We start from the raw sequence: 21,741 nt of genomic DNA on the forward strand, positions 1-21,741 counted from the left end.
GTCCTGTTTGTCTGTCCTAATTAGATTGTAAGCTCTGTCGAGCAGGGACTGTCTCTTCATGTTCAAGTGTACAGAGCTGCATACGTCCAGTAGCGCTATAGAAATGATAAGTAGTAGTAGTAGTATTAAGTGCAGGTACTTTCTCGTTCCTAACATACTGCAGAAATACTATGCAGAAGCCAATCTTAGCCTTGCTTTCTCCAGCTGTCCATTGTGATCCTATGGTAAAAGGGCAGTATTTCTACGATATTATTGTGGCGCTGTACCTTTACAACGTACTTAGACACCAGCTATTCTGATTTCCATCCAGTGTATTTGAGTTATTTTTCTTATCTTGCTTTAGCTCAAGGGTGGGTAACTTGCAACCCACCATGGAATCTTATGTGGCCTTGCCAGACCTTAGGCGTTGAAACCTTCTACCTCCTCCTCCTCACCTACGAGCTGTTTTAATTATTTTCCTCACTCCCTTGGAGCGGCAAATCTACAGTCGCCATAAGAGGCATTGTGTAGCCAGCTGGCTTGGATCCTTGAGCATCTGTGCGTACTCAAAGCCTGCCAGCTGCTGCCCCCTCTGAACTTCCTGTTTCAGAGAGAGTGGAAATGGCAGACTGGAGCATGCACAGATGCTCAAGGCCCCGCGCCAGGCAGCCATATGCTGAGCTTATGGCAATTGTAATTTTGCTGCCCCAAGGGAGTGAAGGAAATAATTAAAACAGCTTGCAGGTGAGGGGGAGGTGGATTGAAAGAAGAAGAGAAATGCATGAGCCCATGGGGGAGGAAAGAAGGAGAGACATCTTGAAGTCTACGGGGAGAGAGGGAAGAAGAGAACGAAATGTGATTCCATATTCAACCACCATTGGTCAGTGTTATTATTGGCAGTGATTTATATGGTGCATTTGTTAATTTTATGTTAATTTATTTTAGACAGCTCGCTATGTCATGTGGCCCTCTGGGTATAACGTTTGCCCACCCCTGCTTTAGATGGCAAACAGGACTGACTGACATTTCAGAAGGGCCTAGAATGTGGTTTGAGGCACATAATGTGGCTGGTGTCACAGTGCAAAGACATAGATAATCCAGTTTAACCTGTCCTCACCATGTCATTAACAACAAGATTAACCGTACAATTGTGTTATCTCTCAGTTGGTATCTTTTTCGAAAGAGGAAGAATCTAGTGGGTTGTTAAGACAGTGTTGAACCTTGTTGATTTCAGAGGGTCCAGGCAGGTGCCAGATACTCCACTTGTGAGAACATGGCAGGATTTTATTTATGTATTTGTTTATGACATTTGTATCCCACATTATCCTGGAAACAAGTTTGAGTTCAACGTGGCTTATAGTTTAGATTAAAAATGCAGAGTTTGAATTTCAACAATAGTGAAGTAGTATGATGAAGTGGCTGAGAGTAACAGATTAGCAAATAAACTACAAAGAGTGGACATTTTGATAGATTCGCAATACAGAAAAGAGACAAGATTATTACCGTATTTTTCGGACTATAAGACGCACTTTTTTCCCCCAAAATTTGGGAGGAAAATAGGGGGTGCGTCTTATAGTCCGAAGGTAGATTTGGCTGGCTGGCTGGCTGGCCGCCCACTCTCCGAGTTCGGGATCGCCCTCCCCCGGCCCTGTCACCACTTCTCCCTACTCACGTCACGCGATCTTTCCTGGTGGTCTAGTGACGTCGGGGCAGGAAAGAGCCCCCTCTTTCCTGCCCAGCGCGCTGCTCTCCATCCTCCTGTATGCAGCCTGACGGTCTCGGCGAGATTCAAAATGGCCGCCGAGAATTGAAGTCTCGGCGGCCATTTTGAATCTCGCCGAGACCGTCAGGCTGCATACAGGAGGATGGAGAGCAGTGCGCTGGGCAGGAAAGAGGGGGCTCTTTCCTGCCCCGACGTCACTAGACCACCAGGGAAGATTGCGTGACGTGAGTAGGGAGAAGTGGTGAAAGGGCCGGGGGGAGGGCGATCCCGAACTCGGAGGGAGGGATTCGGACAAGACGCACCGGAGCACCTAGGTTTTAGAGGAGGGAAAAAGGAAAAAAATTTTTCCTATTTCCCGCCTCTAAAACCTAGGTGCGTCTTATGGTCCGGTGCGTCTTATAGTCCGAAAAATACGGTAACTTGTTATTGTTATATTAACTAATATAATGGATTCTGGAATGAACTGGTGAAGAAATGAGTTTTCAGCAATTTGCGGAATTGTAAGTAGTTAGGAGGAAGTCTAGTAGATTTTGGGAGAGAGGTCCTTTGGTTCCAATATAGGTGAAATCAGAAGACAGTATTGATGCCACCCATTGCCTTGCAAAAGCGGTACATGATTGAGAATTACCGGAGGAACCACGGTTAGTCTTTGAGGTCTACCGATGAGTCAGGTTTTCAGGACACCCAGAGCAGATATCTGTCATGCATATTTGCACACATTTTCAGGGTAATTTTGTATGTGCGTGACACTCATTCCCACTTGTTTTTTAGTTTGCGTACAATTTTATTGAACTTACTTTTGGGAATACACAAATATGTGCATTAAGTCCAGATGATCCATTTGCTCCATCCTTTGCTTATCACAGGTAAAAATATGTGTGAGCTGGCATTATGTGGCATACTTTTAATTATATTTTCTGGGCATGGTTCTACACCTTTGTTTTGTGTGTGTGATTTTTTTTTTTTTAAATTACTCCCATAGTTTAAAATTTGGATGGGAATGGGAAATGGGACTTGATATACCGCCTTTCTGAGGTTTTTGCAACTACATTCAAAGCGGTTTACATATATACGGGTACTTATTTTGTACCAGGGGCAATGGAGGGTTAAGTGACTTGCCCAGAGTCACAAGGAGCTGCAGTGGGAATCGAACTCAGTTCCCCAGGATGAAAGTCCGCTGCACTAACCACTAGGCTACTCCTCCACTAGCAACAGTCCATGTAGAAGCCTGCCCTTGCAGATCAGCAACACGGCCGCGCAGGCTTCTGTTTCTGTGAGTCTGACGTCCTGCACAGAAATATACTGCCTTTCTGAGGTTTTTGCAACTACATTCAAAGCGGTTTACATGTACTCGGGTACTTATTTTGTACCAGGGGCAATGGAGGGTTAAGTGACTTGCCCAGAGTCACAAGGAGCTGCAGTGGGAATTGAACGCAGTTTCCCAGGATCAAAGTCCACTGCACTAACCACTAGGCTACTCCTCCACTAGCAACATTCCATGTAGAAGCCTGCCCTTGCAGATCAGCAACGCGGCCGCGCAGGCTTCTGTTTCTGTGACTCACAGAAACAGAAGCCTGCGCAGCCGCGTTGCTGATCTGCAAGGGCAGGCTTCTACATGGAATGTTGCTAGTAGAATAGCAACATTCCATGTAGAATCTCAAATAGTAGCAACAGAATCTCAATAGTAGCAACATTCCATCTAGAATCTCCAATAGTAGCAACATTCCATGTAGAATCTGAACTAGGGAAAGGGAAATGGGACTTGATATACCGCCTTTCTGAGGTTTTTGCAACTACATTCAAAGCGGTTTACATATATTCAGGTGCTTATTTTGTACCAGGGGCAATGGAGGGTTAAGTGACTTGTCTAGAGTCACAAGGAACTGCCTGTGCCTGAAGTGGGAATCGAACTCAGTTTCCTAGGATCAAAGTCCACTGCACTAACCACTAGGCTACTCCTCCACTAGCAACATTCCATGTAGAAGCCTGCCTTTGCAGATCAGCAATGCGGCCGCGCAGGCTTCTGTTTCTGTGATTCTGACGTGCAGGACGTCAGACTCACAGAAACAGAAGCCTGCGCGGCTGCGTTGCTGATCTGCAAGGGCAGGCTTCTACATGGAATGTTGCTAGTGGAATAGCAAGATTAACATTCCATGTAGAATCTCAAATAGTAGCAACAGAATCTCAATAGTAGCAACATTCCATGTAGAATCTTCAAATAGGGAAAGGGAAATGGGACTTGATATTGTTGGATTATTTGTAGTAAATAATAAGCAGATTTTAGTACACACAGCTTCAGCTTTAGAAATGTTAATTTCTTTCTTCATCTCTCTCTCATTCACCCCAGAATAATTCACTGCTGAGTCACTTTAAAGTTGAAGTAACAAAACATCTGTTTACTCACAGTTTGCAGTTAGATTATAATCAGACAGGCTTATATTTACATATTACTATACATTTGTCTTATCAGCTCCTTCCATGTGCTTAGATGGTAATGGATGCTCACACCACCATAGATCCTCTCAGGTTAGGAGAGATCATGAGCTCCATGTGCTCCATGTGCTGCATGTGCTGCATCTGCTGTGTCTAACCCCCACAGGAAGTTGCATAGCTGTGTGACCTCTCTAAGTAATTCACATCAGAGGTCACAGAGTAATCACAGAGAAATAATAGGTGACAGGCAATGCATGTAAAATACAATTACATTCCAACAAACCCCTTCTCATGCATAACTGTCATGCAATTATTTATTCATACAAAGTCCAAGCTTTATACGCAGATTCACAAAATGTTCTCTGGGTAACGGTTTGGTCATGATGTCAGCTGTCATCTCACTGGTGTGACAATAGTGTAGACTGATGACCCCTTCTTTCACCAACTCTCGCACGTTGTGGTATTTCGTTGCGATGTGCTTGGTGCGTGACTGAACCTTGTCATTCTGTGACAGTCGGATGCAGCTCTGATTATCTTCCATTATCTGGATTGGTCTCTTTTCAGCTATTCCGAAATCCAGCAAAAGTTTTTCAATCCACATCAGTTCTCTGCACGCTTCCGATACGGCCACGTATTCAGCTTCTGTAGAAGACAAACTCACAATACTTTGTTTATGACTGGCCCATGAAATTTGTACATTTCCATACATAAACACATATCCACTTGTGGATTTATAATCAGAATGATCCCCTGCCCAATCTGAATCACAGTAACATATTAGTTTTGGATTACTATTGGCTGAAATCTTTAATTTACAATCAATGGTACCCTTTAAATACCTTACCATCCTTTTAACTGCAGTCCAATCTGATTTGGTAGGTGAGCTGACCCTTCTGCTCAAAATTCCTACTGCATTTGCTATATCAGCCCTGTATGTGGTAGCTAGATATAAAAGCTTACCTATGGCTGATCTATATTGGATGTTATCTGGTAAAGGTTCTCTTACTGTTTCATCCTTCAGAAAATCAGTGATCATGGGAGTGCTTACAACTTGGGCATCTTGCATACCTAAACTTTCAATAAGCTCATTTATTTTCTGCTTCTGGCTTAGAAGATAAGAACCATCATTTTGTTTCTCAATTTCTATACCAAGATAGTATGACACATTACCCAGTTCTTTTATCTCAACATTGTGGTTTAAACACTTTACAATGTCCTTGTACTCTTGCTCACTTTTGCTTGCAATGAGCAGATCATCAACAAAAGCTAAAATGTATGCATATTGTCCATTTGTGCACCTAGTGTACAAGCATTTATCTGCTTCACCTTGCTTAAATCCTAAATTTGTCAATATTTCATGCAATTTTTCATTCCAACATTTTGCACTTTGCTTTAATCCATAAAGACCTTTGTTTAATTTACACACTAGCTGTCTTTGTTTTGTATTTATGAAACCTGTTGGCTGTTCCATGTACAAGTCTTCAGTTATATCTCCGTGAAGAAACGCTGTTTTCACATCAATGTGGTTGACTTGCATGCCTTTTGAGACTGCAATGCTCAGAAGTGTTCTGATTGTCGTGTGTTTCACTACAGGTGCAAACACTTCATCAAAATCTTCTCCATATTTTGAAGATATCCCTTTGCCACTAATCTGGCTTTATACCTTTCCACTTTTCCTTGTGCATTCCTTTTTAACTTGAATACCCATTTGCATCCTATAGCTTTCTTGCCAGGAGGTAATTTTGTAAGAATCCAAGTATTATTTTTATCCAATGCATCAATTTCTTCTTGTGCAGCTTTACGCCATTCAGCAGCTTCTTCTGCTGACATTTTCTCAATCTCATCCCATGTTAAGGGCTCTTGAGCTTCTGCTGACTTTGTTAGGTACGACAGTCTTGGGGGTGGAACACCTTTGTTTTCCCTGGATGAGCGTCTGACAACAGGTTGGTCTGACCTTTCTGCATCCTCTAAATCTGAGAGTTCTTCTCCAATTGATTCCCCTTCTCCAACTGTACTGTCTTCTTCAATGATCCTTTCTGTGTCTGTTTCCTCTGCCTGTTCCTCGTTAGATACAGGTGAGTTGCTTTCAGACATCTGCCTTGGTATGGCATTTATATACACTGGCATGTCTATTATGGTTCTAGTTTCATATTCTGGATGATAAGGCTCATCTGGGATAATCCAGCCTTTATCAACCCTTTTGTTTTCATCAAAATATGTAACATGTCTTATGCCAACAATGCCAGTTTTCAGATTCAAAATTCTATATCCTTTGTGTCCTGGAGTATAGCCAACTAAAATGCCCCTTTCTGTTGTGGAATCCAGCTTATGCCTTCTTTGCTTTGGTACATGAGCATATGCTGTACTTCCAAATGTTCTTATGTGTGACAGGTTTGGCTTCCTACCATGCCATGTCTCATGTGGTGTGCGCTCAGCGCCTTTAGTTGGCATTCTGTTTTGTAGGTACACTGCTGTGAGAATGGCTTCCCCCCATAGTCTTTTAGGGAGATTGCTATCTGACAGCATACATCTGGTCATTTCCACAAGTGACCTAAATTTTCTCTCTGCAACAGAATTTTGCTCTGGTGTATAAGCTACTGTTGTGATATGCTGAATGCCTTCTTGTTCTAGAAATGTGCGCATGCTTTGTGAAGTGAACTCACCACCATTGTCGGTCTGAAGAACCTTTGGTTTTCTTTCAAATTTATTGCTCACCATGGCTACGTATTTCTTCAGCATGTCTGTGACTTGACTTTTCTCTTTCAGCAAATAGGCCACACAATATCTAGAGAAATCATCCAAGAATATTAGCACAAATCTGTTATTTCCCAATGATGGGATATTAAACGGTCCACATAAGTCACTGTGTATTAAGTCCAGCACTTTATTACTCCTATTTCCTGTGTATTCAGGAAATGAGGGTCTCACACCTTTTTGAGTGACACAGTCTATGCATTTCTCCATTTTACCAGCATCTGCACTTATCTGAATGCCGGTGGCCAGTTGCTTACTGTAAAGATCCTGGATCACCTTAGAATCACGATGTCCCAGGCGGCGGTGCCAGATTTCCAGACTACATTTACCATCATTCTTCCCCACTTGCGCCAGATGTGAGGCTTCACCTGAAATGCTCAGTTTATAAACATCATTATGCATAAAAGCTTCAGCATACACTTCATCATTTTTAGAGATTGTGCACTTACTGTTTTCAAAATGAATCGCAAATCCCTTCTTATCTAATGTAGATACACTAAGCATATTGCAAACTGCTTGGGGAATATACAAGACATCACTTACAGGAATTTCTTTAACTTCATTAGACACTTTGCATTTTAAGAATCCAATACCTTTTGCTTGGATCTTAGCAGTCCCTGCGTTTGCAGTTTTAAGAATACCTTCCTCTGGACACATCTCCTGAAAGAAATCCTTACAATTGGTTAAATGGCATGTGCTCCCTGAATCCAAAATCCAAGTACTTTCATTTGAATTATTATTTACCATAGTCAAAGATTTTTCTGCCATTAGAAAGCCTTTGTGTTTATCTTTGTCCTTCATACATTTCCTGGTTTGAAAATTCTTTTCTTCCATTGGCTTAGGTGAGCTAGAGGGAGTGTTTTGTGTTTCCTTACACCATTTAGATACATGTCCCTCCTTTCCACATGAGTAGCAAATCAGCTTGCCCTTGGGTGGAGTTTTCCCATAGCTCCGCCTTCCTCTGTTCTTTGCCAAGAAATTTGTTTCATTTCTCTCTGACTGACTTTGAGAACACATCTCCTCAGAATCATTTATTATGCATTCCTGCCTTAGTTTTGATGTTGTCTGTTCAAAAGATTGCCCTTCAATGGCCTCATTTACAGACCTAAAAACATCAAACTTCTTTGATAGTGAGGTAAAAAGAAATGCTCTTTTCAATGCATCACACATGGGAATTCCTGAAAGTTCTAGCTTTTGAAATGAAGACATAAGATGCATAATGTGATCATTACATTTACTTTTATCCCCTAATTTGGTTTCATTCAACTCTGCCAGCCAAATTGGTTGCTGCTTTGCATATGTAGTTGCATACATAGTTCTCAGTTTATATAAAATGTCCTTTGGTGTATCTTTTCCCTCCACTAATATGGCTTGTTTCTCTGAGAGAGCTTCCAAAAGCATGCACTTCACATAATAGTTTGCATTGTCCCATTCAGCCATATTTTCAGCTGTTCTGTCTTGGTCTAAGCATATATTTAATCTTTTTGCTCGAAGGAGACATATGAATCTTAGTTCCCACTGCTGATAATTAAACTCAGTTAATTTAGGCACCTTGAGAGAATAGAACAATGGTGAATTTCTTCCCTCAGCCATTTTCTTAGCCTTCTGTCTGCTGTGTGGGGGGAGAGAGAGACAGACTGAATCTTTCCTTTAAAACTTAAGAGAAAAAAATGTGGCCTTTTTTTCTGCCTGGTAATATTTCTCTTCTTTTTCAATTCCTGAGCCCTGGGCCCATAACCCTTTTGTTGGATTATTGTAGTAAATAATTAGCAGATTTTAGTACACACAGCTTCAGCTTTAGAAATGTTAATTTCTTTCTTCATCTCTCTCTCATTCACCCCAGAATAATTCACTGCTGAGTCACTTTAAAGTTGAAGTAACAAAACATCTGTTTACTCACAGTTTGCAGTTAGATTATAATCAGACAGGCTTATATTTACATATTACTATACATTTGTCTTATCAGCTCCTTCCATGTGCTTAGATGGTAATGGATGCTCACACCACCATAGATCCTCTCAGGTTAGGAGAGATCATGAGCTCCATGTGCTCCATGTGCTGCATGTGCTGCATCTGCTGTGTCTAACCCCCACAGGAAGTTGCATAGCTGTGTGACCTCTCTAAGTAATTCACATCAGAGGTCACAGAGTAATCACAGAGAAATAATAGGTGACAGGCAATGCATGTAAAATACAATTACATTCCAACAGATATACCACCTTTCTGAGGTTTTTGCAACTACATTCAAAGCAGTTTACATATATTCAGGTGCTTATTTTGTACCAGGGGCAATGGAGGGTTAAGTGACTTGCCCACAGTCACAAGGAGCTGCAATGGTAATCGAACTCGGTTCCCCAGGATCAAAGTCCACTGCACTATCCACTAGGCTACTCCTCCAGTTTGCTTGTTTTAGTTAGGTTATTTTTTTTTTTAACTGAAGTTCTATTTTTTTTCTTTCAATTTTTTAAATAAAGTCAAAGAGTTCCGTGTTTAGACCTGAAAAAAAATCGGGTCTAACAGTGGGAAAGCGTCCTCTGCTGATATATTCATGCAGTCTCTTCTAAGCTGTTCTTAGTCTGCAGAGACACACTTCCCTGGCTCCCGCCTTTCCTCTTTTCTTTCTCTTGTAATTAGGGACCAGCGTCAAGATGACGCCCAATTAAATGAACACACTGCACCAGGCATGTTTTTATTCCACATTAATTTACCAGGGTGTTGCTGAACTCCGTTCTTGTTAGCTTTATGAGAATGCCAGAGATTTAGAGGCTCACACTGCCTTCAGCAACGTGCGAGTCACAGGGGGACTGGTAACTTAGAAGAAGATCTTGATGGAGGGAGCGTAGTTCCAGAGAGCTCATCAGAAATGCACTAAAGATTATAACCTGCAACCCGTGTTGTTGGCTTTTACTTGGACTAAGAAGGGGACTGTATTCTTTACACACATTCTCTCAAAAAGACTAGAAGAGCAAAGTGATTTGAAATGATATCCTGGAAAGGAAAGAAGACATTCCAGTGGCAGAAACATTTCTTAAGAAGAGGTGAGGTGAGTCGATGGCCTAGAATCCTATGCATTTGGTAGAAGTCTTGTATTTAAACTGTTGTCGTTTTGCATTCCTTTCTTTTTATCGGGCTATTAGGCTTTTGCTTTCTCCAGATGCTTTCCCCCGGATTCTGTATAGAGCATCCAAATTTGGGCACGGGTCCCAAATCCATGCGTAAACTAATTAATCAGTTATTTATTTATTTATTGCATTTGTATCCCATGTTATCCCACCTATTTGTAGGCTCAATGTGGCTTACAAAGTTTGTTATGACATTGTCATTACATGATATCAGGTACACTTATTAGTGTTGTGTAGAGATTAAGTAAGGGAAGAGAGAAGAAGGTATTAGGTAGGTTAGTATGGAGGTGGACTTTAATAATTGGAAGGTTTGGTGAGGTAGTTTTGTGAGGCTATGGGATCTCTTTGTAGGCCTTATTGAAGAGATGTGTCTTCAAAGTTAGGCATTATCAATCAAGAATTGGTGTTAAAAAGCACTTATGTGGCAGTAATCAGGAGCTACTACTACTACAACTACTTATCACTTCTATAGCGCTACAAGGCATACGCAGCGCTGTACACCATACATGAAAAGACAGTCCCTGCTCAAAGAGCTCACAATCTAAATATGGAATGTTGCTAGTGGAATAGCAACATTCCATGCAGAATCTCAAATAGTAGCAACAGAATCTCCAATAATAGCAACATTCCATGTAGAATCTCAAGTAATAGCAACATTCCAGAATCTCAAATAGTAACAACATCTCATGTTCCACTGCACTAACCACTAGGCTACTCCTCCACTAGCAACATTCCATCTAGAAACCTGCCCTTGCAGATCAGCAACGCAGCCGCGCAGGCTTCTGTTTCTGTGAGTCTGACATCCTGCACGTACGTGCAGGACGTCAGACTCACAGAAACAGAAGCCTGCGCAGCTGCGTTGCTGATCTGCAAGGGCAGGCTTCTACATTACTACTACTACTACTTATCACTTCAATAACGCTACAAAGCATACGCAGCACTGTACACCATACACGAAACAGACAGTCCCTGCTCAAAGAGCTTACAATCTAAATAGGACAGACAAAACAGACAGAACAATTAAGAGGTAAGGGAATTAAAGAGGTGGGGGTAAAAGGGTACAGGGCAAGTGAGTAGTGGTTAGGAGTCAAAAGCAGCGTTAAAGAGGTGGGCTTGTAGCCTGGATTTGAAAACGGCCAAAGACGGGGCTAGATGTACAGGCTCGGGAAGTCTATTCCAGACGTGAGGTGCAGCCAGATAAAAGGAACGGAGTCTGGAATTAGCAGTAGAGGAGAAGGGGACAGACAAGAGAGATTTATCCACAGAACAGAGTACCCGAGGGGGGGCGTAGGGAGCGACAAGAGTGGAGAGGTACTGGGGAGCGGTAGAGTGAATGCACTCACAGATCTGCTCTTCGTCCTATTCTTTAACATTCGCGCCTAAATTTCATAGCACGCTACTCAAAAGGGGGTGTGGCCATGAGAGGGGCATGGCTGTGTCAGAGGTGTTCCCGAAACGTTAGCGTGGTGTTATAGAATACCTGCATTTGCGTGCCTAATTGCCATTAGTTAGGTGCGAGCATTTACAACAGCTTTTGACAGACGTACGTACCTGGTGCCCAAAGATAGACGCGAGAAGCGTACCAAGCTTGTATCCTGTAAAGGGCGCACTCTGCAGAGTGCCCTTTCATTTTCATGTATTTGTTTTTTGTACCCCGTTTTATCCAAAACATGTTTGGTTCAATGCGGCTTACATCGTAACATTAAACATTATAACAATAAACATTATACAATATGTCATTATAACAATAAGCAGTGAAACCATAGAACAGGGTGAACCTTAACCCTTGGGTTAGCTTTGTAGCATTAGTTGACATTGGAGAAGATATGGGCAATTTTGTGTCAAGAATAGCTAGCGGGACAGGTCAAAATAGAAATTTTAGAACTGTGGGTAGAGCCTGTTGAGCTCCCATCCTGATGAGGGTGCTTGTAGCATGCAATAGAAGATTTGTTTGGTGTGACTAGGTATTATGGTTTACTGGAGAAGGAAGTACCTGAAAGCTTTTTGGTGTCACCCAAGCCTCCTTGGGGACAAATCAGCAACTCTACCAGCAAAGACTTGACTTTATTGGGAGGCCCTGTATAAAAAAGCTGATTTAAAGCGTAATAACAGTTTATTAGTCCTTCATTGCCATATATAGGGGCCCTTTTACTAAGCCGCGTAGGCGCCTATGCGCGCCAAATTGGAGTTACCGCCCGGTTACCGCGTGGCCCTTGTGGTAATTTCAATTTTGGCATGCGTCTGCTATGCGTGTCTTAAAAATATTTTTTATTTTCTGGCCCTCTAATGGACACGCGCAGGTCATTACGCCCAGATTCCTTACCGCTAGGTCAGTGGCTGAAGGTAAGCTCTCAGACCCAAAATGGACGCACGGCAATTTTGATTTTGCCACACGTCCATTTTCGGCAAAAAAAAAAAAAGAGACCTTTTTCACAGGCGCACTAAAAAAAATGGATCGGTGTGCGCCCAAAACCTGCGCCTACACTACCGCAAGCCGTTTTTCAGCGTGCCTTTGTAAAAGGACCCCATAATGTCTTGCATAGGAAGAATCCACATCTTCAGCGCAACATCTGTGTATCTCGCAGCGCCATTGAAGCAGTCGGCAGCTGCAGTACATCTTCATACAGGACTCAAGCTGCCTGCAGCAATACAAGTTCCTGCAGCAGTGGGCGAGTTGCTTCCTCCAAGCAGCAGGGACCCTGTGGTGGATGTCGGCTGTCGTCATCACCAAACAGAATACTATCTTAATGCACGGCATAACAGCACCTAGGTTTGGGTATCATCAGGGCCGCTGAGAGACTAGGCCGGGCCCGGGGCAAGGCCGCCCCGCCTCTGCCCCGCCTCCGCCCCCCCGCCGCCCCCATCGCTCCCCCCACCGCTGGAGTCCGCGGTCTCACCTGCCTGCCTCCACAGCCCCGGGACCCTGCATTCAAGGCGGCAGTTGCAGATCGCCTCTCTTCTGGCCTTCCCTCCCTGTGTCCCGCCCTCGTCTGATGTAACTTCCGGTTTCCATGAGGGCGGGACACAGGAAGGGAAGGCCTGAAGGGAAGCGATCTGTGACTGCCGCTTCGAATGCAGGGGGCCCGGAACCGAGGAGGCAAGCAGGTGAGACCAGGAACTGCAGCGCCGGCGGCCTGACCCCGGCGCCGGGTCCCCCTTGGAGGGGCCGGGCCCGGGGAATTTTGTCCCCCCTGCCCCCCCCCCCCCCTCGGCAGCCCTGGGTATCATTTAGTCAGTTTGGCTCTTTATATATCTGTGCATTTCAAGTTCTGGAAGTTAATTCACAGTGTTATCATAGCCCATGAAGTGTATGGTCTGTGCATGCATATAGGGAACTTTGGGGGCTTGTTCAGGGTTGCACAGGGAGTGGTGGACAGAGCTGTATTAAAAAAAAACACCCAAAGAACAAAGCATGGCCTTTGACAAGTCATTGGGAGTGGAAAGATCAAAGGGGGTAGGGGAGTTTGCATGCATGGGATTCTGCCTGCTTAAGGTGCACATGCTTCAGAGTGGTCAGCCTTGAAGTATATGTACAATCTCTACAGAAACAAAGGCTTCTGCCATCATAACGAAAAAGAATGACCAGCCGCTTCTCTTCCTGCTTTCATTCTTTGACTGCAAGAGGGCATTTCTTTTTTGATTTTACAGTTTTCCCCTCATTTGGTAACAGGTCATTCACATTTCTGTGCCAATTGCTCACACAAATTTATAGAATACCGTTATTCACACAGGTACACTTCTCACATGAATGTCAGCATTGCGCCTCGTCGTTATTCTGTAATTACGCTCTCAAATGGTGTAGTGTGTAACTGTTAGAGGGGTGGTATCAGACCAGTTCCTTTCTCTCTGTTTAATGCCTCTTATCTAATCAAGTACAGAAAGAAGTGTGATCAGCTGCAGATGGAATCTCAAAGCGGAGCCAAATTGCAGTGGAAGTACTATTTATTCAAAGACCGGACATGGGCTGTGTTTCAGCAAGTGCCTGCGTCAGGCACTAAAACCACAGCATATTACATTACATTACGTTACATTTGGGCTTGTATCCTGCTAACAGTGGCATTCCTACGGGGGCTGACACCCTGGGCGGATCGCCGATGCGCCCTGCCCCCCGGGTGCAGCGCCCCCCCCCGGAACAGCGCGATGCCCCCCCCCCCCGGCGAAAGAACCCCCGATCCCCCGGCGAAAGAATCCCCCCCCAGGTGCACGCCGCTGGGGGGGGGGGGGTGCCGTGCGCCTGCCGGCTCTTCGTTTCCATGCTCCCTCTGCCCCGGAACAGGAAGTAACCTGTTCTGGGGCAGAGGGAGCATGAAAACGAAGAGCCGACAGGCGCGCAGCACCCCCCCAGCTGCGTGCACCCGGGGCGGACCGCCCCCACCACCCCCCCTTGGTACGCCACTGCCTGCTAACACTTTTTCAGTTCTAAGCGGTTTACAAACTTCTTATAGGAATATAGAGATCAGAACATTCCACTGAGAATTACAATGGTTGCTTCGGAGATAGGCAGAAATCTAACTACAATACTTATTTCTTAAATAAGAGTGTTTTTATCTATTTTCAGAACATGAGATAAGATTGTGTAGGAGAGTACATTCTGGTAATGTCTTTCCAAAGTCTGGCTCCTTGACTGACAAGAGATTTGTGGAAGAGCACTAGTCTCTTCTTGCTCTTAGATGAGGGGGAAATGAAGAATTTGGCGGCTTCTTGTCTCCTAGATCTGGTTGAGGTTGCAAAGCAGAAGTGAACTAGTGGATAGGTGGGGATCAGTCCTTGCAGTGTTTTAAAGAGGAAGCAAGCCACTTTGAAAAACACACTCGCCTCAGTGGGGAACCAGTGTAGTTTGATGTAGAAAGGGGAGGCGCTGTCGAATTTTGATAGCCTGAAGATTAGTCTGATTGCCATATTTTGGATGGTTTGAAGTCTCTTGAGTAGGGTTTTTGTGCAGCCCATAGGACCCAGAGATCATAGGACCAGTGTGCGTACCAACCGTTTATATTAATTGATTTCAGAGTACTTCCGAATGATAACGGAGCTTTCTCGTTAGGAAGAAACATTTTTTTGGCCAGGTCGTTGACTTGTGCTTCCAGGGGAAGGGAGCAGTTGATTTGAACGCCTAGGATTTTAATGGTAGGAGAGAGATTGAAGTTCACTTGATTGACAGTAATTGTCTTAGGGATTTGCTCTGGTTTTGAGTTGAAGCATAAAAATTTGTTTTTTTTTCAGTATTGAGTTTTAGCTTGCGAACATTCATCCATTTTTGTAGTAGGTTGGTACATTGTTGGACCCCAGATACGTCTATTTTGAGACTTGATTGTATGGGGATTAATACTGAGCTATCATCGGCGTAAATATATTGGAGAAAGCCACTGAGAACGTAATCCTCTCAAAATCTTGAGAAGCTTTTTGCAGTGAAGATTTTGAGAGGATTACGTTCTGTGTTGTAGTTTTACTAACCCCTGATGCAGGCACTTGCGGAAACACAGGCCGTCGGGTCTTTCAATAAATAGTGCTTCCTCTGCAATTTGGCTCCACTTTGTGATTCCATCAGTGGCCAATCATACTTCTTTCTATATTTCAGGACTTTTGAGTTGGTGATTCTCTCTGAGCTGTTTTCTATTCTTCTTATTTAATCAAGACAGCATCGGCCTTTATGGCTCTAGTACTTCAGAAACGTGTGTTCAGCCATCTCTGGGGAGGTCCTTCTAGCTCCAAAGTTTGAATTGCATGACTGCTTTTTAGATAGAAAGGGGTAGATGACACAGTGGGCCAGATGCACTAAACCTTAACGACCCTCTAACAACCCTAACCGCTGCATGCATTAAAGGCCTTTTTCCGCCCTCCCCTGATGTAAGTTACCTACGTAGATAACTAATGTCAGAGGAGGGCGGGCCCAGGAAGAACAGAGAAACGTCGGAGGAGGCAGCAGTGATCGCCGATCAGCTGTTCCATCCCGTGCAGCGCCTTCACACAGAGGTGAGGCGCTGTGCAGGCCGGTAAGGCGGAGGGGGGGAGCTGCGGCGACGACCTGAGGGGGCGGGGCACGGGGGCGGAGGATGCCGGGAGGCGGAGCTATGGGAGAAGGAGTACAGAGAGAGACAGGAAGGGAGGGGGACCGGGGCTGCTAAACTTTTTAGTTTTGTTTTAATTTTTTATTTTATATGAGCTGAAGCGGGGAGCAGCGGCGACCTCGGGGGGGGGGGGGGGGGGGGGGCAAGGCAGCGCCTTTGCCTCCTCCAGATCATTTTTTGATGCATGTTTATTTTTGTATTGATGCAGGGGGAAGCGGGGAGCCACGTGTTTGTGGTTTTTTTTTGTAGCTGTTTTGAACGTTTGTGGCATGCGCAGAGCAGCCAGCATAACGCTTGGCTGCTCTGCCCATGCTTTAGGGGCCGATTACCGACGGGGATTACGAATCTTTGATACATTGTACTTTTCAGTACCGCACCGAACATGTGCGACTTGTTTTTTTGGTGCATGCTTCGTTTTTTCAAATTCGTTAAGGACTTTAACGTTTTAGATTTTTTTACCTATGGTTGATGCATCTGGGCCAGTGAGCCAGTTGTGTTAATTGTTTTATTGTGCTAAAGAAGCAGTGATGCAGTACCATAAAACATTGGGAAGGGATTTTCAAGTGTCTCCTCTGATTGCTGTTTAAGGCTGTTAATGCTGCTTGTTAGCTGTCCTTAGGTACAGTCTTTCTTTGTTCTTCTCTGGTAGATCTCACTGGACGTTTACTCAAAAGAGCTAGTCACCTCCTTGAGTCATCTAAAAATATCACTAAAAGCACATGTTATCTTAGGAAGTTTTAATGTCCTCTGGAACTCACTCACATCAACGGATTGCTAATTATTAAAGTGAATCGCCTGTTCCTATCACGGAAAAAATTTCATTCTAGCAGCATTTTGCTTCACATGTTTGGTTTAGTTGAAATGTTTGCTAACTTGACAAACTTTGTTGCAGACACACCACTCTCCTTCGTTTATTTTCTTCAAAACATATGGGTGGCATTTTGCACAGACTCCTAATTGCAGTGGGGAAAGCACTGGCGGCTCATGAAATATTTTCCAACCCCTTTGCCTATGTGTGTTTGGTTTGTACTGTATTGTTTCTGTGTTTGTCTCTAACCTGGAGGGGAGATGGTGGGGCAGTTTGAATGGCGTGGTACTCCAACGTTTTGTTAGTTTAGAAAGATTAATAAAATGAAACTAAGTATGGTAAGATATCAGACTATTAAAATAGCAGTTCTGTAACTGGGTGCCTGCATTTATGTGCCCATTGCGCTCGTAAATTTGCAGAACACTAGCACTTTTGCACTTAAGTTTCTTATTCTGTGTCAGCTTCATGCAGTAAGAGATTATTTTAATTTTACTTCATTTCACGCATTGATTCAGGAAACAACAGAAGAAAGATCTCCCAAGGGAAATTAACAGAAGGACAACGGTGATCAATGAAGAGATGAAGCCCTCCAAAGAGCCCAGTTCAGTGTGACCACAATTTATTGATGAAGAAATAATACTGACCCAATACGGCCATGTTTCGGCATTTTGTTGCCTTCGTTAGGGGTCTGTGACTTTCAAAACCTGTGCTTATCTGTCAGTAAAAAAATTCACTGTCAATCTTGAGCTTTCTTCCGCCTAAACAAAAATACTGCAGATATTCATGGGTTTTGAAAGCCACAGACCCCTGACGCAGGCAACACATGCTGAAACACGGCCATGTTGGGTCAGTATTATTTCTTCACCAATAAACTGTGGTTATACTGAATTGGACACACTAATTCAGGCTTTATTAGTTTGAAGACTTGATTACTGTAACTCTATTTATGCAGGAACAATGTGTAATCTGAAACGCTTACAAACAGTACAAAACACAGCTGTTCACCTCCTATGCCGTGCTAGCCGATTTGACTCTGCAAAATCTCTGCTTATGCATTACCGTCGGCTCCCTATCCAGTTCAAACTTTTATTTATTTATTTTAGTACATTTCTAACCCACATTTACCCACACGAGCAGGCGCAATGTGGCTTACAATAAATCAAGTGGATACAAAACAAGACAATGATGGCCCAGAAACAGAAAGTGACAGGAGGGGTAGGAACAGGGGACGACACAGGGTAAATGACAGGGGTGAAATGACGGCAAGTGGGAGAGGTTAAGCAATGGAGTTGCCAGTGGAGTAAGCCTTGTTGAACAAGAACGTCTTTAAGGACTTCTTGATCAGTTGGTGATCGGCGAGCTCCTTAAATTGTTTTGGTAGGACATTCCAATATTTCGGACTGATGCAAGGGAAGGATGACGCAAAAAGAGTCTTGTATTTAACATTCCTGCAGGTTGGAAAATGGAGAATGAGGTAGGACCTAGCAGATAATATGGCATTTCTAGATGGTAGATCAGTGAGATTGGGCATATATTCTGGAGCTTCACCATACATGATCTTGTGTGTAAGTGAACAGATTTTGAATGTGATATGGTCTGCTATGGGGAGCCAGTGTAATTGAAACCGAAGAGGTTGAGCAGGTTCAAAGCACGATTTCCCCAGTATGAGCCTTGCAGCTGTGTTTTGGACTGTCTGAAGCCTTTTCAGTATGTAATCCCGGCATCCATCATAGATCCCACTGCAGTAGTCTATCCAGCTTATAATCGAACGAGAAAAACGCCCAAGTTCCGACCTAAATCGGGAGATGGACGTTTATCTCACAAAAACGAATAAAGCGGTATAATCGAAAGCCGATTTTTGGACGTTTTCAACTGCACTCCGTCGCGGATGCGGACAAAGTTTATGGGGGCGTGTCAGAGGTGTGGCGAAGGCAGAACTGGGGCGTGGTTATCTGCCGAACAAAGATGGGCGCATTTCACTGATAATGGGAAGAAAGTATGCGTTTTTAGCTAGAATTTAGGACACTTTTCCTGGACCCTGTTTTTTCACGAATAAGGCCCCAAAAAGTGCCCTAAATGACCAGATGACCACTGGAGGGAATCGGGGATGACCTCCCCTGACTCCCCCAGTGGTCACTAACCCCCTCCCACCACAAAAAAATGATGTTTCACACATTTTATTTTCACCCTCAAATGTCATACCCAGCTCCCTGGAGCAGTATGCAGGTCACTGGAGGAGTTGTTAGGGGGTGCAGTGGACTTCAGGCAGGTGGACCCAGGCCCATCCCCCCCTACCTGTTACAATTGTGCTGCTTAATGCTTATTAGTCGTCCAACCCCCCCAAACCCACTGTACCCACATGTAGGTGCCCCCCTTCACCCCTTAGGGCTATAGTAATGGTGTAGACTTGTGGGCAGTGGGTTTTGAGGGGGATTTGGGGGGCTCAACACACAAGGGAAGGGTGCTATGCACCTGGGAGCTCTTTTACCTTTTTTTTTGTTTTTGTAAAAGTGCCCCCTAGGGTGCCCGGTTGGTGTCCTGGCATGTGAGGGGGACCAGTGCACTACGAATCCTGGCCCCTCCCACGAATAAATGTCTTGGATTTATTCGTTTTTGAGCTGGGCGCTTTCATTTTCTATTATCGCTGAAAAACAAAAACGCCCAGCTCACACATTGTTGAATAAAACATGGGCGTCTATTTTTTTCGAAAATACGGTTCGGTCCGCCCCTTCACTGACCCGTTCTCGGAGATAAACGCCCATGGAGATAGGCGTTTTCGTTCAATTATGCCCCTCTATATGTGATAGGACTAGCCAGTGAACAAGGGTACGGAAAAGCTCTCTTGTTATGAAATGCCTTGTACGCTTCAGCATCCACATGGCGTGGAACATTCTTTTTGTGATGGTTTGCACTTGAGTATCCAGTTGTAAATGGCTGTCCAGTACGACTCCAAGGATTCTTAGGCTTTGTGATACCGGTAGTTTGAAATCCTTAACGTTAAGTGTAGTTTGGACTACTTTATTGTACTGGGTCAAAAGGATTAGGCATTGTGTTTTGTCTTGGTTAAGTTTAAACAGAAATGACTTTGCCCAGGAGTCCATGATGGAAAAACTTGCGTCTACTTTATTGGATGTTATCAGCTAATGTGGACTTGAATGGAATATAGATGGTCACGTCATCCGCATAGATGAATGGATTAAGGCCAAGCTTTGATAATGCATTTGCTAATGGAATCAGCATAACGTTGAAAAGGGTTGGAGAGAGGGACGAGCCTTGAGGCACCCACAACTGGCTATCCAAGGCGCAGAGATGACGGAATTTGCTTTGACTTGGTAGGTATGGGAGGAGAGGAAATCCTTAATCCAGTGTAGCACGTTCCCACTCAATCCGAGTGTGTCCAGCAGATAGAGTAAAAGCTCATGATCCACCATGTTGAACGCACTGGACATGTCAAATTGTAGTAATAAGATTTTGTTACCAGTGGACATTTCCCTTTTAAAATGAGACAGAAGGGTAACCAGGACTGTTTTAGTACTGTACTGCGGACGGAACCCCGATAGAGAACAATGCAGAATATCGAAATTCTTCATGTAGTCCGTTAGCTGAGAGTTGACCAAACTTTCCATAATTTTAACAAGTAAAGGTATAGATGCTATTGGTCGATAATTTGAAAGGACGTCTACTCCTGTTTTAGGAATCTGGGGAATAGGCGTGAGAAGAATGTGTCCATCCATGCTCATGAGGAAAAAGTCCCTGTTGTAGCATGAAGTTTAAATAGGAAGTAAGGTCGACGACGAAGCACTCTGGTGCGGATTTGAGTAGGGCAAATATCAAGACCACAATGCTTCTTGGAGAACTTGTTTAGCGCCCTTGCTACATCACTGACTGATAAATTGCTAAAGGTGGACCAACTACGGTCTGCTGGACAGTGGTCTAGAAGTGAATTCAGTGATAGGAGAAAGTCCTCAACACTACAGTACTGCTGAATAGTGGCTTACGTAATAGTTGGATTTTCTCATTGAAATAAGTAGCAAGCTTATCAGCAGAGGGACAGCCCATTTGCGAGGACATAGTTCTGCTCGTGTCAAGGAAAGAACTGAAGAGGCGTTGAAGTTTTTTTAGCATCCATGCCAGCTGACGCAATTTCTTTGGAGAAGTACGTACTCTTAGCCTGTTTGATAGCGTATTTGTATTTCCTACGACTTGATTTCCACGAGTTGAGCGAAGGATCGGATCTTGTTTTACGCCATGCTCTTTCAAGTTTTCTGGTTTGTGTGTTAAGTGTTTTCAACTCCTTAGTAAACCAAGGTGTGGACTTACGGTTCAAACTTTTAGTCCTCATCACTTTATTTAAACCAACAAGGTTACTCTGTTCGCTGTTTGAACACAGACTTACACTTCCATCACCATTAGTGGCTCGATATGCCAGTACCCAATCTAGTACAGACAGAAAAACAAAGTGGGACGTGGACCAATGACTTCAGGACTTTGAGGCTATGGTGGTATGAAAGAAAATAAACTTTATTGTAGACTCGACACAGTACTATGTTTCGGCCACAGGCCTGCTTCAGGAATCTTTGGCAATGACACGTGCGGGAACAGCTATAGCTGTACTGTACGCTAGTTTTAACAGACTTCGGAGTATAAATTTACTGACACCTAACAGGATCCTGCCCTGCTAATCGCCATGACCCTCCCATTTCCGCTCCCTTTTTTTGTATGCTACGGGCTGAATATTACCCCCTTAGTGTTTAGGAACTCTTGAAGCAAGCTCATTATACCTCTGTATTTGGGTTTGGATTTTGGTCTAATTTACTTGCCTTTCCAGACCCATATCACCAGTGAACCCTACCCATT

The 21,741-nt window shown here is 43.9% G+C and overlaps 1 protein-coding gene across 4 annotated transcripts in view; it reads left to right on the forward strand.

Annotated features, from left to right (window-relative positions):
* Positions 1–21,741, forward strand: part of SH3PXD2A (SH3 and PX domains 2A) — a 627,470-nt gene that overhangs the window by 143,389 nt on the left and 462,340 nt on the right. Inside the window, exon 1 of one of the 4 annotated variants that reach the window (XM_030202802.1) lies at positions 9,672–9,932. The exons of the other annotated variants lie outside the window; for them this stretch is intronic. Coding sequence (XP_030058662.1) covers positions 9,870–9,932 — 63 coding nt within the window. The 5' untranslated portion in view covers positions 9,672–9,869. Of the gene's footprint in view, positions 1–9,671; positions 9,933–21,741 lie in introns of those variants that run through there. 4 annotated transcript variants of the gene reach the window in all.

This window comes from Microcaecilia unicolor, chromosome 5, assembly GCF_901765095.1.
Source record: "Microcaecilia unicolor chromosome 5, aMicUni1.1, whole genome shotgun sequence".
Classification (NCBI taxonomy): Eukaryota; Metazoa; Chordata; class Amphibia; order Gymnophiona; family Siphonopidae; genus Microcaecilia; species Microcaecilia unicolor.